Raw genomic sequence first — 20,695 nt, 5'->3', positions numbered from 1 at the left:
GGTTGTAAAACAAAAAGCTACTGTTGTGTAATACAATACAGCTTTTCAAGATAATCTCTTACAGGAAGATAAATTTATTTACAAACTCAGAATTTAGGAAGAGCCCACCTTAAGTTCTGCTGCACAGCCTTAACTCATCTCCCTTGCGCATCTGTATTACAATACAGCCATTAGCACCAATATTCCCTTTTTTTCGCCTGCCTCCTCCCTGCTCCCAGTTCTGGTGCACAGTTCCACAGATAATCTATAGCTGTGGAGAGTTGTAACAGCAAAGTATCCTGGTTTACAAGGGTGGAGCCTTTTGATGATTTGCAGCACATTCAGAGGCAAATAAATTTTTGGAGAGTTGTTCTGTAAGCAACCTCTTGTCAACTTATGCGAATAGTTATTTTTTTGGACAAATAATCCAACCAAATATAGCTGGACTTGCACAGAAACAGCAAGAAAGACTTTTAAGGAAGGGGGGGAGGAGGGACATCACTGCCAAATGTGAATGACCTGTTCCAGAGATGATACTAGAGCTTCCCAACAGTTCAGGGAATTCAGTTGTTTTTCTTTCAGCTTTTTCTTTTAGTTAAAAATACCATTTTCTGTTGAACTATTTCTGCTACGAGCTTCTCTAAAAGACTGGGCTTGAGGCAGATACACCAGGCACATAAAATTTCAGTGTGTTTTATGGTGTTAAAAATAACAAGTGATTTAAAGTGGATTTTTTTTTGTCACGAGAAGTGTTAAGACATGTTTCAGCATTCCTGACAATTTCAATCATGAGAAGCAAGATGCAATGCAAAGCATTTATCTCTTAGCACATAAAATTAACAGGCAAATAATTAAGCCACATTAACTGCTCTTTATAACATGTGCTATGGCTTTTAACTTGTGGCAAACATTTTAAGACAGTAAATATTTAAAACATTAAGCTGCAATTCAGGACATCAAGAAACTCATGGCTCTGTCAGAGCCTTCCAGCGCGACCAAACCCGAGATACTCAGAGATTCTAGGAGGCCAGTGAGATGACTGCCTTGCAAAAGAGAGGTCTCGTTTCTCCTGCTCCCAGTCAGCACACCTGTTCTCTCCCCCACAGCAGCTCTGGTATTTGTCTGACTTCTCCACAAACAACTAATGCAGCTGACAGAGAAGAATTCTCTTTCTACAGAGGAGGAGGAAGGGGAGCTGGCCATGCCACAGAGAAAAGGCTGATTTTGAGAAAAGAAGCTCAGCCTTTTCCCAGGTTCATGGGCTTCATTTCCACACTCCACTCTCTATCTTTGGGCTAGCAGAAGCACTTACATGGCTATGAGGTAAAATAAGATTGGGAAACCGACTTGGCTAAAGAGCAACGCAGAAGGACAGGTTTATTTTTCAGTTGCATCAGTTACCAACACAGTGCACCATAAAACTACACATACATCTGTGCCAAGACACAGGATGGGGCAGTGTGGGGAAGGAAACGAGCAGCTGAAGGAACAACAGGATTGCTTTGCTTGGCAGCTGGACCAAGCTATGGTCACTTAAAGCATTCGCAACCTTAAAATTCCTCTGTGGTTCAACTCCCTATCTGCAAAATATGATATTTTTTCCTCCATCCATTTTCTCTGTGGTCAGTTCCAATAGCAGAAAAAGCAAGAATAATCCCATATCATGAATTTTACAGAGCACTCAGCAGAACAGGGCTCTGACCTCAGCTGGGTCACGAAGGTCTTTATTAACAAGCGAATGAACAGCTGGTTTCTTGACTATTCTTTCACTTTTGCAAGCACAGTGCTGAAAGAATCTATAAATCAGTCAGTCATGCTGCCAATAAAGCTGTTCAGCATTTCCAGTAACAAATTCTTTTTATGAGAACATGAGACTCTGTATGACTTTTTAAAATTGAAATTTAAATACTGAACCTTGATAGCCATTACATGTAGGAGACTTCAGCAGTAACTTCAGGACCAACTGGTCAACTTCAAGTTCAGCCAATGGACACTTATCCCCATAGTTCCGGCTGGATAGTGTATTAACAATTCCTACTCCTGTAATAGTACATGCTTTTGTTGTTTCCCATATTCAGCTATCCACATTCAAATAAATTTTATTTAATTGATAGAGCCTTTTTTAATGTTCAAGTGCTATGCAACTATATCACAAAGCACTTTACAATGTACAATAGAAACATACATCTGTAAAATTTACAGACATTTAAACAACTTGTTGCATGAATGTTCACAAGTTCCTATTGAACTTGATGTATCTATGTATATTTATGAATGTATACACCTAAATCTATGTATGTAAACTAATGTAAGCATTTCACGTCTCCTAAAGGCAAATTTGACTCTCGTTTAAAACTGACCACTGCCCGCATTGCTGAATTGGACCAAATCAATCAACCTTATTCAGTCATATGCTAAAAAAGAAAATATTACTTGTGAAAACATGGAAACTCTAAAAACTATCGTTTAATAAATCCTCTCTCCTGAGAAGTACCACCTGCACAGCAGGGACAGCAGAAAAGGATGCAGATGTGTTCTTCAGCCTTTCTAATTACAATCAACCTGTGGTGAAAGCAAAGCAAGTTTGGGGAGCTGTAACTTGAATAACATGGAGAAATGGGAGAAGATGGGCAGTTATATCTTAACTCACCAGCAACAACTGGAGGACACCTATAAGAACATTTATAAAATCACAGTTTAGAAATATTAAATTTCAGGTTTCATTAGAAAAGATTGAATTTAGATGAGGATAAGAAGCTAGAGTGCTTTATGTCTTTCAAATATAAACTCATAATCAGTTCCTGAACACAGAAACAAGTAGAGTAAAAATCTCATGGAAATTCTAAAAAGAAGAATATTATGAGAAACAAAAGCTGTGTATCAAAAGCAATAAGTTTTGGACTTTCTATTCTCTGCAGAAAGTGACTGTAGAGAATTCTCAGGTTTGGAAAATGATTTGGAAGTATTTTCAAATGTACCTCTGACTGGGCACAATCATACTTCACTGAAAGTGCTGCAAGTTCACTTTGAGCAGTTTCAGCTGCAGCTCGATAGCAATTCATCTGCCCTCTAGTGACAGGAACATCCAAAAAAACATGATCAAGAGATTCCTGGGAAGACAGCAGGAAAACAAAACCATTAGATGTCTCATTTTTTGAACATTTTTGTTAGATTAAGCTGCTCAAGGGCATTTATTCCAAATACGCTATTCCCAGAGTAACTGACCCTTACTGAAAAATAGGATAAACAGTCTCTTTTCTACCAGGTGCCACTTTCATCTGCAAGTTCAGTCACCAATACCAGTGCTAACGTATATCAGCATGTAAGATATTCCCCCTCATCAATCCCATTGTCTCCCACTGTTCTCAGCTCAGGTTATTTCCAGCATTTTCTATGTATTTAGCAACATTCAGAAGGTCCCTCTTCTACAAACTTATCCAGTGATTCCTTCTGCCCACATAAACTTTAACCCAAAGAGAGACCTCAGGTGTCTCTTAAGCAAAGAACCACTTTGGCTTTTAAACTTCAGTTACATTGCACACAGACCCTCATTTTTATTTTGGAAGAAATGGTGAAAAAAGGCGCAATGGCTATCAATCTTCTCCATGCCACTCATGATTTCACAAATTTCTATCATAACTCACCTCCAGAATCTCCCTACCAGGTTGGAGTCCATGCCTACTCACATACCCCTACCTGCTCCTCCAAGTCACATTTTTTGTCTCGCCTGTTCGTGCTTTTACTTCTAACCTGCCAAGGCTACAGATCCTTTTGAACTCATTCACTTGGACATAGCTTCAGGTGTCTGAATGATGCTTTTCTATCCCCACACCAACTTCCTTTCTCCCTTTTTCACGCCCTTCTGGAAGACAGCAAGCACCAGCTCTGTGCTTCTAGCACAGTCTTCTTCACACCACTTGTACAATTCTTTTAGTTGTGCCTTTTAGAGTCTTTATAGTAAGCTTTCTCATGTTTGTGTGGTTCTGCTCTTCTACAGTAGAGCAGAAATGCATTGCATTTCTTGGTCTTTATTACTTAAATCTTTCAATATGGAAATTCAGACCTGAGATCTTGATAGGAGCTTCATTAGACAGAACTTTTTTCAATCGATAGTGACTAAAAATGATTAAAATTAACATCTTCAGAACAGAATTGTGTTTAGATAATGCTGAAAGCACACAAAGCAGAGGACAGGACATTTTTATTCCATCAGCTCCCACACCGGACTAAAACAAAACTGCAATCCTAGTGCATTTAGGTATGCATTACAAAATGCAAATCTCCCCCAGCTAATGACGGTTGTCAAAACAAGATATTCCAATGGAGACAGAGACACCTGTACTTCATGCTCTTTTACATCAGCATTGTTTTTCGGCTGAGATAAATTACAAGGGCAGCTCCTACCCACTCTAAATAGGGGGTGGCGGGGGGGAAGCTTCCCAAATAGCTGAACATCTATAAAATAAGCCTCTACCAAGAAATGCACAAAGAAATTCCTGGGTAATTAGGCAACACCACTAATTTGGACTGTGGCAAAAGATAAATTACCTCAGATTAGTTTCTACAATATTGTGAACTCTTGTATTTAATCTTTCTTCCATGCACTAGTCCACACTGGATTAGATCCATCAAGTTTAATTGCATTTGTCCCCCTCAAAGACACTCAGCTGTGCTCTTTCACAAAGGAGCTGTCACTCTCACTGAGCCCGACTGACAGATATAGTCCAGCTCATGGCCACGTGCAACATCGCACACAATCTCTGAGATAAAAGGGCTCCTAATTTTCTCAACACTTTATCACCATTGCAAGGGAGTGAGGGAAGGCACGTCTCATCATTTTGCTACTCTGTCTTCCTTGTTGCTTTACTCCATTTGTTGTACATTGCAAGCCACATGAAATTCTTTGATGTGAAGAGGCGCTGTTTTTTCCCATTCTGCAATAAACCAGGGCTCCAAAACCATGGCTGGAGCTTGCGAACAGTAACACTGTGTATATTAATTATGTATATCATTATATTTATATTACTGTATTGATGTACATTTTCATTTTCTTCCCTAAAGAAACACAACCACTTTTGACTGTACAGAAAGAAGGAATACATTTCAGAACTGATGAAATACAAAAATTTCAGAGCATAGCTGAAGAAAGAAGCCCCCTGTTCAGCAGCAACAACCAACATAGGAAAACTCTTTACAGCTGGAATTTCTGAAATGTACATTTATCATACCTATCTAGATTTTAAAATCATGAGCACTTTGAAGATGTGGATACACATCCAGAAAGATTTGAAAGAGTTTTAAATGAAGCCAGGTGCGCAAGTCAATGGGAATTACCATTTCATTCATTTACAGTTTTAGTGAGATTTACAGAAGCAAATCTCCGCATCCTCCAGTGCCTTAGTAAGTACAAAGCTAATCATACATGGTGACACCATGGTAGGAAAGTTGGTATGATTATCATACTTTTGGCAGGGAATACACATGCTTTAATATTTAAGTGAATAGTTTTCCATGTTTTGGCAGCAGCCATTCACAAGTCTAATTATTAATCATACCTATAACAATGCAATTAATTTGACATGACTCTACACTTAGGGGTAACATTTGTAATGTAGATGTGACACTTTTTTATCTCTGGAAAAATTCAGATTTGTAATGTTTTATGACTACTGTGTAGTTTACACTGACTACTGTTAAGAAAATAGAATGGAAAAAGTGTTAAAAGAGGCAGTAGACAGGAGAAGCCTTAATATATTAACACTCAATCAGCTCTAAATAATCTAGGCTTTGGGTGTTTTTCCCATTCACATTATTTTTTTTTTCTCCCTTTCTATTTACCTGCAAGAACATGAAGTTTTCATTTCACTTAAAATGCTAAACCAAAGCTAAACCTATATTTACAGTACTTAAGAGTAATATCTACTTGGAACTTTGGCTTTAATAGCAATAGGCATTATTGAGAAAATCAACAAAATAAGGCCATTGTTGTTATTGTGGGAGTTTTTGTTTTCATTTTTAACCAAATAACTACTTTCACCTCCCTGGAATCCAGCCTGTAGTTGGCAAACTTCACTCAGTTCAGAAACAACAGAACTTCAACAACATTCAGTACTTTTACACTTCACCATTTACTTTGAAACTGGCCAACCATTCAAGTCACTCACTCCCATTCTGCTCTTGTCGGCTTTTCTTCCCTGCTACATTTCTTATTTCAACCCTGGCAAAGGCTTCTACCACTGCCTCCTCTTTCCCAAAATACACATTAAAAAAAAAAAAAAAATCTCTATTGAAACAGAAAGCCCCCAGTAAGCATTTATGCACTGACCATTCCCCCAAGTGCTGTGCCAATGCATCGCCTCTTGCCCATAAGGGACAGACTCTGCTCAGGGTAGGGATTTCTTCTTCCCCTTTACAGAGCACCTAAGCACATGGGTTGGGATACCAAAAATAATGACTCACAAACCTTTGTAAACTCCATCCTTCCTTTGCTTCTACAGAACACATGAGGGAGAGGGGGGGAAAGTTGAAAATCAAATAGATTTGCAATATGATGACACATTACATTAATTTTTCACAGACCTGCTTTATTAAACTATGTCATAGGTTACTGTCAGCAAAGCAGGGCACAGGAACACTTGCCTAGTGGGCTACAAGCTTTGATGGCTTCTATGATATTTAAACTCACATCTAACTAAAACATACATTATAACTTTGACTTCTCTGGGTTACGTTCACTGGTTTAGCTGCACAGTCAGGCTTTGTGCAGTTAGCGCTTCCTTTTGACACTGCTTTTCATGTGCTCCAAGATTTTATTTCATCTCTCCTTTTACCCCGCAACTCTTCTACACTGATAAATTTTTGAAAATCTGAGCAATAAGCACATGATCTATCTCAACTGAACTACACCTTTTTTCTCCTCAGATGTTAAGTTAACTAGCAGGCCCTTTTTACCTACATATTGGTACGGGACTTAGTATGCTGGTTGGACTCAGTCAGCTATTCAATGATTTCTATGAATCTCAGTGTCATAACAGTTCATATTCTGAAAAGAAACAAAAAGAAACATCCTGAATCTGTAATATCTCTTCCTAAGACAAATTAATATTCATGGCTGCATATGTGCATAAAAACTGTTCTAATTTCTGCAAATGTAATGCTGCTGAAACCAGAATGAAGTACTGGGAAGAATGTACAGTTGAAAAATTTCCATGCAGAATTTATCTCCCTAAGAAATTCCATGGAAATGTTAGACCTCAAACCTGTTATTGCATCTGTGGGAGGACAATGGGGATGAAGAGGAATTCATTTTGTATGGGCTGAACTGCTGGATAATGGAGCTTAAACATTATGCTTTGATTGCAACTTTTCTATCAACAGCTAGAAAATCTTAAAACTTTGTTGCCATCTAGAAGCTAATTAGCTTAATTCTCTGATTAAACCATCAAAACATGTTCTAAAAGGCCACTTTCAAAACTGCCTTGTATAAATTGATATAAAAATAAAATAATATTCTACTTCTGCATGCAGGGAATATTCAATTTTTATTTTATTTTGCAAAACAATCTATCCTAGGATAAAGACAGGCGAGTTTTAGGATACCATTTTTTCATAAAACCTGCAGGATAAAAAGCAAATTTTTATAACAATAACTACAAGTTACATTAAAATTGGGTGCTGGACAGTTTTTAGAGAGACGTTTCGGAGCCAAATGGAGGGAAGGCAGTAGCACTTGGCTACTGCAGATTTTGCTTGGTAGCAGCAGCCAGCATGCACATCACTTCAGAATGGCCACAGCAGCTACATGCACCAGTGAGTGTGAGAAGGGTGAGCCACCGGTACAGTCAGTTTTTGTTATCTCATGTGAAAACAGACTAACATGAATTGGAGTAATGTGGAGGAAAAAAAGGAAAAAACAAACAAACCCACACACACCAAAACAAACAAACAAAACACAAAAAAACCCACAACAACCAGAAAACCAACTGGTCATAATTTAACCATCTTGTATGGATATTTTGGGCTTGGGTAAGGTTGATATCTTTCTAGATAACATTTTGCTCAATTTGCCGATCAGACATCTCAAAATGTTTGTATTGATAATGCCTTAATAAAATCAATTTCAAAATTTGTAACATTTCAAAATCATTTCAGTTCTGCCACTTTCTCTTTCACATTATAAAATCCCAGACATATGCAATTACTCTTGATCACATCCCACCTGGTGAAGCCCTCTTTCCCCACTCTGATTGCTGCCTGTAACTAGGCCTGACTCATTGCTTGCACTTCTTGTGAGTGCAATTCTGAAAAGTGCATTTGATGTTGTTATTATATGCCTGTGGAGCTTTTGTGCACTAGCATACTGTTCCAGTAAAACTATGTAAAGTCTTCCCAACAGCTCAAATAAATTACCAAAGAGATTTTCTAAATTCCTTTCAGAAGGTACTGCTTAGCACCGCCCTCCTCCTTTTGCAGTAATCATTGAAAGGTATTACTGAAAGATAAAAGTCACTCTCTGGTCTGGTTCATCTACTGAAGACACCAATTTCAAGCTTGATTAATGGGGCCAAACAAGAGTTTCATGACAACCAAAATTTTTGTCTTACCTTCTACTACTACAAGCAGCAATTAAAGCTTTTTCATCTTTCATTTTCCTCTCTGTTATGATGAGGTGATTTTGCATCTAAATTTAACAGATGCATTTGACATGATGAAATACAGCATTTATCTCAAGGCAATTATAGAGACACATCACCTACTGTAAATACTACTTGATATGTTTTTTGTTTTACTTCATCCTTTGTCTGTGTGGCTAAATTAAGGAATTTGGATCTCCCCTTACACTTTGTCTCACAGCTTTTCCAAAATGAATAACATGAAGTAGCTGCTGTGTCTAGTCTCAAAATACTAAAATTGGTAATTGCTAAGCAAAATTTAGGATAAAAATGTGACAAAATTAAGAACTCATGTAGGGATTTTTGCAAGGCACTTGTCACTTGTTCTACTGCTTTTACTTTATCAGTGCTGAATAGAGTTAAAATTACTTTAAGAGAATAGCTTGAAAGAAAGCTTAAAAAAAATAGACCAGCATGCCATACCAACACTCCTGTAATTTTCCTACAGTGCCTAATATACTTGAATGCAGACCATGAAAGGCAAATATTTTATATACATTTAAGTGTCTGGGTATACACAAAATCAAGAGTGATTAGTGCTGTAGTTTGATTTGCCATCTGCAACCCACATTTTATAAATGCACAGATTTTAATGTGCTTCTGCACCGTGACAGCAACCTTCACAAATGGCTTCAGGTTGGTAGGATATGGAACAGGCTACTGCAAACTCTGTAACTAAGCAGTGCTAACAAAAACTTTGTAATTGGGTCAAAACAGTCGTAGTTAATATAACGGCAGTTGATTTTGCCATTGCGAACTACCAAAATTCTGTATTTTTTGTCTCAGAAAAATAGAACATAATTACAAAGCTGACATTCAACTACTAAGGAGATACTGAACTGTTCACCCAATAATAAATTGTTTTCTCTTTGGAATACAAAACTGTTACAAGTTTTCTGATAAAGTTAGTACAAAAGAATTTGATCCTTTCAGGCAATATCCTGGAGCATCTCCTTTAAATTCACACCAAAGCCAGCAAACTGGTTTCAAAGGAAGAAGAGATACAAAGAATAAATTCCTAGATAACTATAAATTCCTACTTCATGAAAAATCCTCCCTTTTGCAACACTTAAAAAACCCTTTGTCCTTGAATTTGTACAGATAAGCCACAAGGATCAGCTGAAGTTCACTGATGTACAACTGAAGCCCACGCCTACCACCAGGTAAAGCTCTGCAGCCTAAGAAGTTGTTTTCAAAAAAAAAAGGCAACATTAAATTTAACATTCACAAGATAACTCACAAGGGGGTTTACAGTCAGCCTTGTCGGTCACCCTCACAGAAACAACCGACAGAAAGATACTGGAGGCTGGGGTGGGAGTGGATTTTCCCAAATTTTTCCCAAATTCTCTAATAGGGAAAGGAAAGGGAGGAGAGGGAGAGAGCCCCGCCCAAAACAACAAAACAAAAACAAAACAAAGAGCCCCAAACAAACCAACCCAAACCCCACCCCTCTGCCCTTTCTGTCTTCCCCTGCATCCCGCTGTTACCGCCCAGCTATTGCCCTGTGCTGGGCGCCGGGGCAGCCGGGGGGCTCTCACGGGAGCGCTGCAGCGGCGCGGCCCCACCCGGCGGCCGGCAGCCCGCCAAGCGCAGCGGTCGCAGCGGTCGCAGCCGCTCCCCGCCTGCCTTCTGCCTTCCCCCGCGCTGTCTCTCGGGGACGCGGTGCCGGGGCGGGCCGCAGCCTCTCGGCCACAGAAGCCGCCGGCGGGCCCGGCCTCTGCCCAGCGCCCCGCGGTACCTCCGCCGCCGCGCTGCTGCCCCTGCCAGCCAGCCAGGGAACGGTGGAGGCCGCGCGGGGCCCGGCGCTGCCGGCCCTGGAGCCGCTCATGGCGGCCGCCGCGGTGCCGCCGTCCTCCTAGCAACGGCAAGCGGGCGGCGCGGCCTGTGCCCTCCCTGCCCGGGCGGCGGGGACGGAGCGGACACGGACGGTCGCAATGGGGTTCCCTGGTTAGGGGAGTGGGTAACAGTGCTCAGTGGCTGAAGATGAACAGCCTTCACAAAGGGATGATGGCATAAATGGATTTTTTTCATTTCAAAATGACATTACACAACAAAACTTGATAAACCGAGAAAATTACCTCAACGTTTTCTCCCGAAAAAGTCAAAACAGGCAAGCAGAGCAGATGTAATTTGAACAGCAGCAGACTCTTACTCAGGGAGGGTTTCTCCTCTCAGAGCAACCTGGGTGCCTTGATTACTGCCAAAATGCCTCCAGCTGAAAGGGGACCTCCTCCTCACCCACCTTCCCAATAAAGTAGATAAACATGGGAAGAGATAACCTGCAGCTACCAGTAAAACCAAGTTAAATCTTCAGGTGTGTCGGTGCTGCACATGGTTTGCTTTGAAGACCCTGTGAGCTGCTCAGTCAGTCGTGCCCCAGCACCTCTGGGGACGGCACGCTCTGGCACACCACTTCTGTACTCACTCGCAAGTCAAAAAGTATTTCACCTTTCATAGGAACACTGACTTAATCATGTTTTCTGAAGAAGCAAATGGAAAAGCTAGGGAAAATACTGGTTTGTTTTGTTTGTTTTCTTTTGCTGTCTTCTCTGTGTGCCTGCTGCCATTTCCCTGCTACTGCCAAGGACAGAGAAGACCCCTGCCAAAGCAGAGGAGTGCTAGTGTGGACCTTCACCCTATGTAACATGCTACATCGCTAAAGGATAGAGCTAGACAATGCCATACCTCAGCTAAAATCTGCCACTAAACTCATAAGGAAAGGAGAAAAAACACTTAATGTGAGGAAGCAGCGCTGGGCACAGACCAGGGGAAATGGAGACCTGTGTGGGACTGAGGCCGTGCAGCATGGGTGGCAGGAGCCACCTGCCTCCATTTCAGGGAGCATGTGGGGAAAGACAAAATCACTGTCGGTGCATGAGGGGACGTCAGCTCCCTGGTGGCATGTTTCCACTTCATCCTCAGGGCAGAAGCAACACAGTGTGGCAGAGAGGGTATAAAAACGGGAGGAGGGACTTGGGTGCCTGGTGCTGAACTGTCCAAAGGAGCCAGGCAAGAAAGCAGCCAGAGGAAAAGAGCCGGGAGCTTGGCCAAAGTGGAACTGCGCACCCAGGCTGTCTCCATACAGCTCAGGGAGAAAGGCCCAGGCAATCCCGAGTTGCCAGTTTAATTCTGTTCCCAAACCAAAGTTTATTGCAAAGTAATACAAATTTCAATTAATACAAAGCCTTAATAGTTTTAGAAGGATAACATTCCTGACCCTTTTTTTTTTTCTCTTCTATGTCTGTGACTGTTCTGTTACGTGAGGTACCTCAAATACTATGCTGATGACAAGGGAGCCCAACCAGAAGTGTTTATAATTTCAAACACAAGACTTGCAGTACTGGATCAAAGCTGCTACCACCACGTGGCGCAAAATCCTGATCCAGTGTAAACACATTCTGCAATTCAAATCTATTCAGTATTTTTGACAGGTTAAAATTGTACTGGCAATCTTCTATATAACAAGCAAAAAATCTGATGCAAGTTCTAAAATCCTCTGCAAATTTGGACAAAAATATCATCCTGGATTTGTACAGCATCTGACTACAGCCTAATCCGTCACATTACCAGAGCAGCATGCAGATTAAGCAATTGTGAAACTTCGTCCTAACTTTCTTAAGCCTGTGCTTGAGTGCACTTCCCCATCGCTAGTCCTGCAGCGCCACGGCTGGTTCAAGAGCTTTACTTCAGCCACTTATACACCCTGGGTGATGGGGACAGGATACGTTTACAGCTGTAACTTCGTAGATCTACGGTAAGATATTTGGCTTTAAAAAAAACGCTGAAACTGATGTACTGTAGCGAGAGAAACAATAAAAGAGGCAAGAAAAAAAATGATGAAAAAAAGCAGAAGTTTCTTATAGCACTCTGAAAATAATTGGGCTGTTTTAAGGAGTTGCAATACCCACTCAAGGTCTTTGAATAAGTATCTTATTACAGGATGCCAACACTTTAAAATGCTTTAGGCTTGTTTGCTAAATACTACAGCTAGTTCTCAAAATGACTCAGTATTTCTTTTTCCTTAACCGGGACAGGAAATAACAACTTAGGAAGGGTTACTTCAGCATTTTTAGTTAAAAAATAATTTCAAGGAGTCATTTTCATGGATGATTGAGATTCTTCATTTTATGTTACAGAAAATACATGGACAGGATGTTCTCAGCCTTTTAAAGCGAAGAATGATGCAGAATCTCTTGAATCTATGTACCTAATAAAGTAACTCCAGTTTTTAAACAGAAAACAATAATAAAGTTACTACAATCTTTCCCTTCCTTGAATGAGCCTAGTGTTGAAGAAAGATGCTAAAACTTACCTGGGCTATGAAAGCCCAATTCCACTAGTCAGTGCACTCAAAAATTGAGATAGGTCTGCAGGTTCGTAAACATCTGCTCCTAATTGAATTTTCTGTATGTAAATGAGAATGGAAACCACATATTCCATAACTTCTGTAACTCTGTTCTTGGCTCAAGGTTGTTGCTTCAAATTGCATTTGAAACAAGTTTAACAGCATTTTCAGAGATGAGAAATTGAGGCTTCAGTGCCCAGACTCATCATGTCATTTACGTACTTGATCAAAGCACTAAAGATGGAGTCCCCTTGAGCTCTCTCCAGTCAAAGACAGCTTCAGCTCTCTTGACTGGATTTCTGATTTATGCAGCTTAATCAGGTGCCTAAGGATGAACATGAATTCATACCTTAGGAGTACTAAGCCAGAGATAAAAAGGAGACAACACTAAAGCAAGGTCTCTAAAGTAGAACCCTACCTACAATATGACATTGCCTCCTGAAATTGCTAGCATCTTCATTTTTGAATACTTGACCATGGAACTTTACAATATTAATACACTTTCAGATGTAAGAAGAACACAAACACAAATAATCAAAGTCACCAACAGCTGGAGCATATTTATCCACTGTATATATCTTTATTGTATGAACACAATAAGCAGCATTTGATTCTTTCAACTTCAGAAGACATAATTTGCCAGTGAGTTCACTGACCAGAAGAGGAACCCAGTTCCATTTTCAAAGCCTGAATTAGGTACAAAATACTGCCCCATCTTCCCTCTCCCACTTCTTTAGGTCTGCCAAAGCTTACCCTTTGGTTAACCGTAAGTGCAAAAGTCTTTCTAAATCTACTTTCTACCACACAGCCGCTCTAATTCCCTTGCCATAGCACCAGTTCCAGAACATATTTAAATAGGGCCACTTCTAGGCCCTCCTTTTCACTGTGTAAAATGTATGTAAAATGGAATTTTCTCCACTGGCTACTCCTGTTTTCCATAATACAGCTACGGTGGCTACCAGGAGCAAGTTCACCTCATTTTAGCAGCTCTAGACAAGAGCATAACCCGGTCAGACTCTGTGGGTAATTTTGCCACTGTTTTCTAACAAACCTGTGATTATCATGGGCACTACATCAGTCCCTTATCAAAGGACCTATTTCAATCCATAAAAGTACTTTAACACTTGACAGAATCTATTTTTAATTTTTTCTTTATAAATGCACGACACATTTCCACTTTCATTTCACTTCACTCTGGAAAACAAACCAATAAAATATCCCCAATTTTTCCCACAAATTCTGAGTAATTTGAGAGCAGGGTAGAAGAAACGGGCATCTAACAACTGCAATTGGCAGCGACCTGTGTGGCATATGCTTCTCTAGCATATACTTCTCAGTGCAGCTGGGGTTGTATTTCCCCAATTAAAATTATGGCACCATCCTTAAAAAAAAAAAAATTGACAAATAAAGAGAACTATTACAATGAAAGGAAGCAGCAATGCTTCAGCCACAAACACTGCTGACAGACCACTTTTAAAACATATCCGTGTTAAATCTAAAATCCAATTAATGTAACTGGTTGAGTTTGGCTTGTTTGTTGCGGGGGAGGTGAGGGGTGTTGTGGCTTTTTTTGGTAGAGGTTCTTAGATAAACAGTATGAGATTTTGTCCCACTAATCTTCCTACCAGATGGGACAACTCCCTCTTACAGGCAAACCGGCTAGCAACATCCACTTGTATTTTAAAATTAAAGTTTCATTTTCAAATTCTAAATTATTATTTACAAGGTGTCACTCAAAAACTCTTTTCTTAATGTACAGCAAACTATACTCAAAACATTAAAAGTTATTTGTCCATGGACACAAGAAGCAAGTAAAAAGCAATTTACGTAATAAAGTCTTGGCAGAAGTCAACTCAATTTTCAACAGTTTTAAAATATGATCCTGCAATGGGTTGCAAAGAATCTATCTGCATTTAATTTGTCCATTCTCTACAATATTAACTTTCATGCAATGCACAGCACATCAAGCACAAATTATCCTGAACTAAGTAAATACACACCAATGTGGGATTGAGGAAATGGTTTCTGAAGCGTTAGCCATACACTCTCATACCAACTGATGAAGAAAAAATATTGTGGACAACTAAACGTTCATCATTAACAGTTGCTGAAATTAAGCATTAGGAAAACAAAATATACTGAAATGCAGATTGATTTATGTATACACAGACAGTTTGTAAACATTTGCACAACTTTGAAGTCTTCTGTGTAACAAAAACAACTAGTCACTTGGGAGGAAAAAGTGCAAGCAAAAAAGAACCTTTGCTGAAACCAAGCATGGAACAGAGCGAGTAGTTAAAACTCAGACCGAATCTCTCTTTCAGAAGTTAAGAACCATTTAATTAGAGAGCAGCAGCAAACTGAACTACCCCGTATTTTCCACTTATCATCCATTCAGGTTCAGAAGCCTGAATTTGTTCACCTTGTCCAGGTTTTAGGCCAACCTGAGTGTCAGATTTCAGTGTTCTCAAACTACAGAGAGGCGCAGGACGAAACTTGTTCAAGGCTTGATGAAACAGAACAGTATATTCCCATTTTTTATCTCCTGTTAATTTTCTATAGTTTAAGTCGCCTTTGAAAAGAAGCAAGCTTGACTTCTGTAGATCAGCATACAAGTCAGGAGCAACTTCAGCCATACTGGAAAAGTCATGTGGCAAAGTCCAAAACATGTGATCACGGTAAACCCAAACTCCCTTTTTCAAATTGCCCTCCCAGTTTATCCCACATCTAGACATCCACATATGATTGGCTGACTGCAGTTGTTTAATAGTCCAGTTAAAATCATGCTTTGTGGTATCTGACACATACCATGGAATACTTTTTCCATGAAAATGGACTTCATCAGCGAGCTTTGACGATAACAGGAAGTCAGCCAACACAAAATCAGTTACAAGTTCAAATCCAGCATTGTCGAGGATTATGTCAACTCTAACATTACTTTTTTCTGCATTTCTTTTTTTGGCATTTACAAGTAGTGACCAAAGTTTTTCCATATCATTCACTAAGATGTAAGGTATCAAGTTCTCCAGGGATAGTAAAGGACTAGATTTCTGAGAGCTGCCTTCACCAGCTGAAAAAGAAAGGTCACACTTATTGCCCCACAATGACACCTAGAAGGAGGAAAAAACAAAAACATTTGCTAAGTCTCATTATAGTTACATTCTAAAGTTCACATACACTAAATATTTTGTTTGTTTGTATTTTAGGGACATGAACGTTCTAACTCCACCTTTTTCTCCAAGCTTTAATAAAATTCAACTACTTGTACAGAAATCTTCATATAGACAAGATTTGTGGAAGAAAACGAGCAATGCTTGGTGTATTTATGCAGGCATCAGAAATGTGCATCAGAAGTTACAAAGATGAAGGACTTAGATCAACATAAATACACTGACCACAAAGCTTACAGCACAAATATTCTCCATACTGTAATTCCAGAAACTATTAGTGGAGTTACAAAAGCAGGTTTATTATTACATGCAGCCAAGAACTTGTATTTTAAGTACATGCTAATAAGGTCTTCAAAGATTCATCAAATACTTGGTGCACACTGTTGCAAGCTAATGGACTTATTTGTAATCCCATGATACTTTGTATTCTACCCAAAGACATTATTTTACAACAAAAATGCAGGGATAAAGCTTTTAAACTACTTCTGGCCCAGACTGACTTCTAAATTTTTTCTAAAGAAGTCTAAACATTTTTAGAGTATCAATAAAATGAACTGTTTTAAAATTTTATAGTTAATTAACAAAAAGGCCACCTGAAACTTGACTTGAAATGTTTTAGAGATGCTGGTTTTGATGGAGAATAAGCCCGGTTTTCAAATACACGATGAAGACCAGCAATATAATGAAAATGTCATCTTTAATAGAAATAACCAAAATTTTAAAATTTCCAGAGTAGCAGCAATACAGTATTGGCTGTCAGGATTTCATCACATTTTTAGAAACAGAAGAGCTATAATTTCATTTCCACATGAAATTCAGATTCTTTACAACCTCAAGGTTTTTTTTGTTACATGGGGGAGATAATTTAAATCCTTATGTTAAGCAATACTAGTTTACCTGCAATAGCTTAAAAAGTTCCTCCTGAAGTTGCTTTTCATCTAGATCCTTGATGTTTTTAAGAAGTTCCTGAAAGTAAGTGCATAAGGCGATAACAGCCTCTTGGGATTCAAAGAAATTTTGAACCTTTCCTTCCTTAAAAACGTCAAAGTTGTCAATAGGTGGGCTAAAAATAGGAAAAGAAATATATTAACATACTTCCTACATTTTCCATGACAGCACATAAAACACACCTGAAAATGCAAGCTGAAAGCTCAGGTTTTTTAGGCCCTACTATGGGCCCTCGTTAGAGTTTCCACTTCTATTCTGTCACACTAGATTTTCACACATCTCAGTAACAGCCTGATATCCTCTCACTGAAACAAACAGTTTACAAGACACCTTTATATTTCCAGCAATATAGTCTGAAAGTGAACAAGTGTTCAGTCACAATAATCCTAGGAACTGCAAAAACAGTCACAATTTTGAACTCCAGTCTTCATACACGGAGAATTAAAACTGTAACATACAAGTGAACTAATGTAGTAAATTGCTGGGCCAATTTTAAGCACATTTGTGTGTGCAGAAGTGTACTTCCCATACTGAAGTCTCTTATAGTTCTTCTTATGCAAGTTTTTAACTAGGACTTTAGAAAATTAACATGACTAACATGATAAAACAATTCAGTTCTTCACATATATAAGAAATATAGACTCATCTATTATAAGAGACATACTTGCAGGTACACCTTATGACAAATGATTGAACCTCCATCAAAGCACATACTTAAAAGCAGCTAAATAATAGAGATAGAAACTTAAAACTTACTAATGAAAAGTATCTGCTCAATTTTTTAAGTGCAGTCCAGAAGATCCATCTCATATTTGAAGTTTTTGCTACAAGAGTTCAAATTACACAATATACAGGTAGAAACAGTCCCATTACTGTGTTTCCGTCCCTGTAATATTAAGTGCAATCCAGTACACAAGGAGCTTTCAATTTTTTTTTGGCAGCAGTGGGAACTTAAACTCTTCATTCCTACCCCACTGCATTGTACTGGCACCTCTCCACAATACCAGCACAACAAGTTTTTCCTGCCAAGTTATTTTTAACCAGGATCAGCTCCCAAAATTTGATGCAACATACGGACTGCAAACACTGCTCTCACTAAGATAGTGTAGACTGAACAACAGGGGCTGCTTAAGCTGGGACTATAAAAAACAGTTCTCAAAGAGTAACCTTAGATTTCGCACAGCAAAACAAGTTAGAATGCCCAACAAATTAGTATCTCTCTCACTCTGTGTTTTAGGTTAATATACATCTTAAGAGATAATTCTGGACTAACAAGCCTTATAGAAATGCTAAATAACTTTCAGATCTCAAAGCACACTAGTCTGCAAGAAGGTCAAACTATACAGTCAAGCTTAAGAGTTTTTGTGTAGACCAAGTCACAGAAACTGAAGCATAAAAGGACCTAATAAGCTTCAAATTCTGCAGCATGAAAGAAGTATTAATTTTAAATCTGAGGTGTGAGATAAGGAAAAAGAAATATGGTAGAAGCCTAAGATTTTCCTTCATCTTATTCCCCTGCTGTCTTCCTTTCTCCTAAATTAAAAATAAAAAAGATGAAAGAATAATGCTTTGTAGAGTAATATCCCTAACTAGCAAGTACTTACTTCTGTGCTAATGCTGCCTGAATTCTTCGATACATATAACACTCTACATACAACCAAGGGGACTGAAACCAACTTGGTTCTCCGTTTCCATTTGACAAATTTCGTTGGTAGTCTAGGTGTTGGTTCCACAGTGCAGCATCAGGCAGCTCATCTTCTAGAGGGGTCACTGGTTTGTCTGTTTGCAGCTCATTCCGCAGTTTGGAAAGCAAAGATATAGCTCTCTTCTCTGCTTCAACACCCTTCTGAAATAAGCGAAGAACAAAAGTTCCTATTCTGAACATTTATTCCTGTAAAGACACAGGTCAAATTTTCATGAAATAGATAAGTGATAAGTTTTAATTGCCAAATACAAGTCCCTGACAAATCAGAGCCTGAGTCGACCAAACACATTTTGGTGAATGAAGCTCCCTTTACACCTAACATCCTAAAATAAATTGCTTCTGGGACTCCTTTTTAGATTAGACATTTTGCTTATCAGAGGAGAACAGAATATTGAAACACTGCCATCTTCAGAAGATGCTACAGTCTATTAAACACTGCATTAGCACAAAAACCTGGAAAACCAACGCAGTTGCAGAACAGATAGATCAGAAAAAAGTTTGACAGAAAGATGAGTTATGAAATTAATGAAAAATAGCTACAAGAAAGAGATGATAAAGAAGAGAGAAGAAAAAACAAAACACACCCAAACCCACAAACCATACCAACCAACAAACCACAAAAAACCTCCACAACAGACTAAAAGATTAAGACGGACAAATAATGATTGCAGTAAGAAACCAGTAAAAACAAGGCAGAGAAGGGGTCTCAGGGGTTGGTGGTGGGACAGTGGGGGGAAGGCAAGAAATCCTAGCCAAAAAGAGACCTTACTCTTACCTCGCCATGTTCTTCAAAGAATTCGTTTTTATGTCGATGCAGAGTATCAATAACTTTTGTAAGGATTTGGGGCAGTCTGTCTTTAATTGTGAAATATGCAAAGGATCTGAGAAGGAAAGGATCCAAATTTTATTATTGAGAGGAAATTATCAAGTATCTTCTATTTTTTTTTAATAAATGCAAGGTCTTAAAAGTAAGTTTTTGTGCCTTTAAAGCAGTGGACAACAAACAATAATTAAAAAACAATAACAAACCAAAAAAACCCCACCACCACAACCTAAAAATCTAAAAGTGGTCAGGTTTTTTAGGTCTACTTTTGAAGAAAAACATAAATGGTAGCCTTTTCAGGGAAGAAAATTCTAAGTGACAGACCCTGCCAAGAGCAAAAATTGCAGTTAATTCTATACAAAAATGCATTCCCTGATTGCTCAGTTACCCAGATGTAAAAAGGAAATTTAAAGTTAAGAGCATAGAGAATTTTTTAAGTGTGATTTGTATCACCTTTACAGCATATCTGCGTGTCTGCTCTCCACCATATACTTGATTTATGCTTTCCCCAAATACTTCTTACTTCTGAGAGGGACAGTGAGCAGATCATGACCAACCCTACAGAGAGCTTGAAGAATTGTTTTTATTTAAGGATTTATATCCCGTAAGTCGGAGCCCTACTCTCGGGGTCCCAGAACTGAAGTTCCAAAGAAACCCAGGGAGAACAGAGACGCAACTTTTACCCTCCCGAAACCTGTGTCTGTCAGTAACTGGCAGGGACAACAGCAGCGGCTGTAAGCGGGGGTGAGGCGAGGAAAACTGCAGGCGGGGGAAACAGAGCGGCGGGGCCCTGCGGCGGGGAGCCGGCAGCACGCAGCCCACAGCGCCGCCTCCCGGCGACACGGCCTCCGGCCGAGCGGGCCCGTCTACAGCGCGACGCTGGCGCTGCCGCCGCCCGCACGAGTAGGCCGAGCGCCGGCTACTGGCCCCCGCCCCGCCCCCGCCCGGCGCCCATCACTAGGCCGGAGGCCCCGGCTGAGAGGCCCAGCACCCGAAAGGAGCCGCTCCCCGCCCAAGAGCCAGTAGCCGGCCCCTCAGCTCCCTCCTGCCCCC

At 39.6% G+C, this 20,695-nt stretch overlaps 2 protein-coding genes across 6 annotated transcripts in view; both read right to left on the bottom strand.

The window, feature by feature from the left end:
- The window catches only part of CCDC170 (coiled-coil domain containing 170), a 42,335-nt gene extending 31,840 nt beyond the window's left edge, over positions 1 to 10,495 (bottom strand). For 2 of the 4 annotated variants that reach the window (XM_082049634.1, XM_082049637.1), the window contains exons 1-2: positions 10,390 to 10,495; positions 2,958 to 3,089 (exon numbers count right to left, since the gene is read on the bottom strand). In XM_082049634.1, the coding sequence (XP_081905760.1) occupies positions 2,958 to 3,089; positions 10,390 to 10,479 (222 nt within the window). In that variant the 5' untranslated portion in view covers positions 10,480 to 10,495. Of the gene's footprint in view, positions 1 to 2,957; positions 3,090 to 6,934; positions 7,102 to 9,891; positions 9,988 to 10,389 lie in introns of those variants that run through there. The other 2 variants (XM_082049636.1, XM_082049635.1) reach the window with 2 other exon arrangements.
- A 3,057-nt stretch (positions 10,496 to 13,552) lies between these two features.
- ARMT1 (acidic residue methyltransferase 1) lies at positions 13,553 to 20,281 on the bottom strand. 2 transcript variants are annotated; one of them, XM_082049639.1, is made up of 5 exons: positions 20,096 to 20,281; positions 19,595 to 19,700; positions 18,719 to 19,005; positions 17,064 to 17,229; positions 13,553 to 16,106 (listed from the first exon to the last, which is right to left on the bottom strand). In XM_082049639.1, the coding sequence occupies exons 3-5, from the start codon at positions 18,997 to 18,999 to the stop codon at positions 15,339 to 15,341; spliced, it is 1,215 nt and encodes a 404-aa protein (XP_081905765.1). In that variant the 5' UTR covers positions 19,000 to 19,005; positions 19,595 to 19,700; positions 20,096 to 20,281; the 3' UTR covers positions 13,553 to 15,338. The 2 variants fall into 2 exon arrangements, with proteins under 2 accessions (XP_081905765.1, XP_081905764.1); XM_082049638.1 differs by lacking the exon at positions 20,096 to 20,281 and having other exon boundaries at positions 19,595 to 20,085.
- Between the last annotated feature and the right edge of the window lie 414 nt (positions 20,282 to 20,695).

Source organism: Streptopelia decaocto (assembly GCF_964273445.1).
Source record: "Streptopelia decaocto genome assembly, chromosome: 3".
In the NCBI taxonomy this organism is placed as follows: domain Eukaryota; kingdom Metazoa; phylum Chordata; class Aves; order Columbiformes; family Columbidae; genus Streptopelia; species Streptopelia decaocto.
The sequence above is the reverse complement of the archived record's forward strand: the minus strand, read 5'-3'. Positions and strand labels throughout refer to the sequence as shown.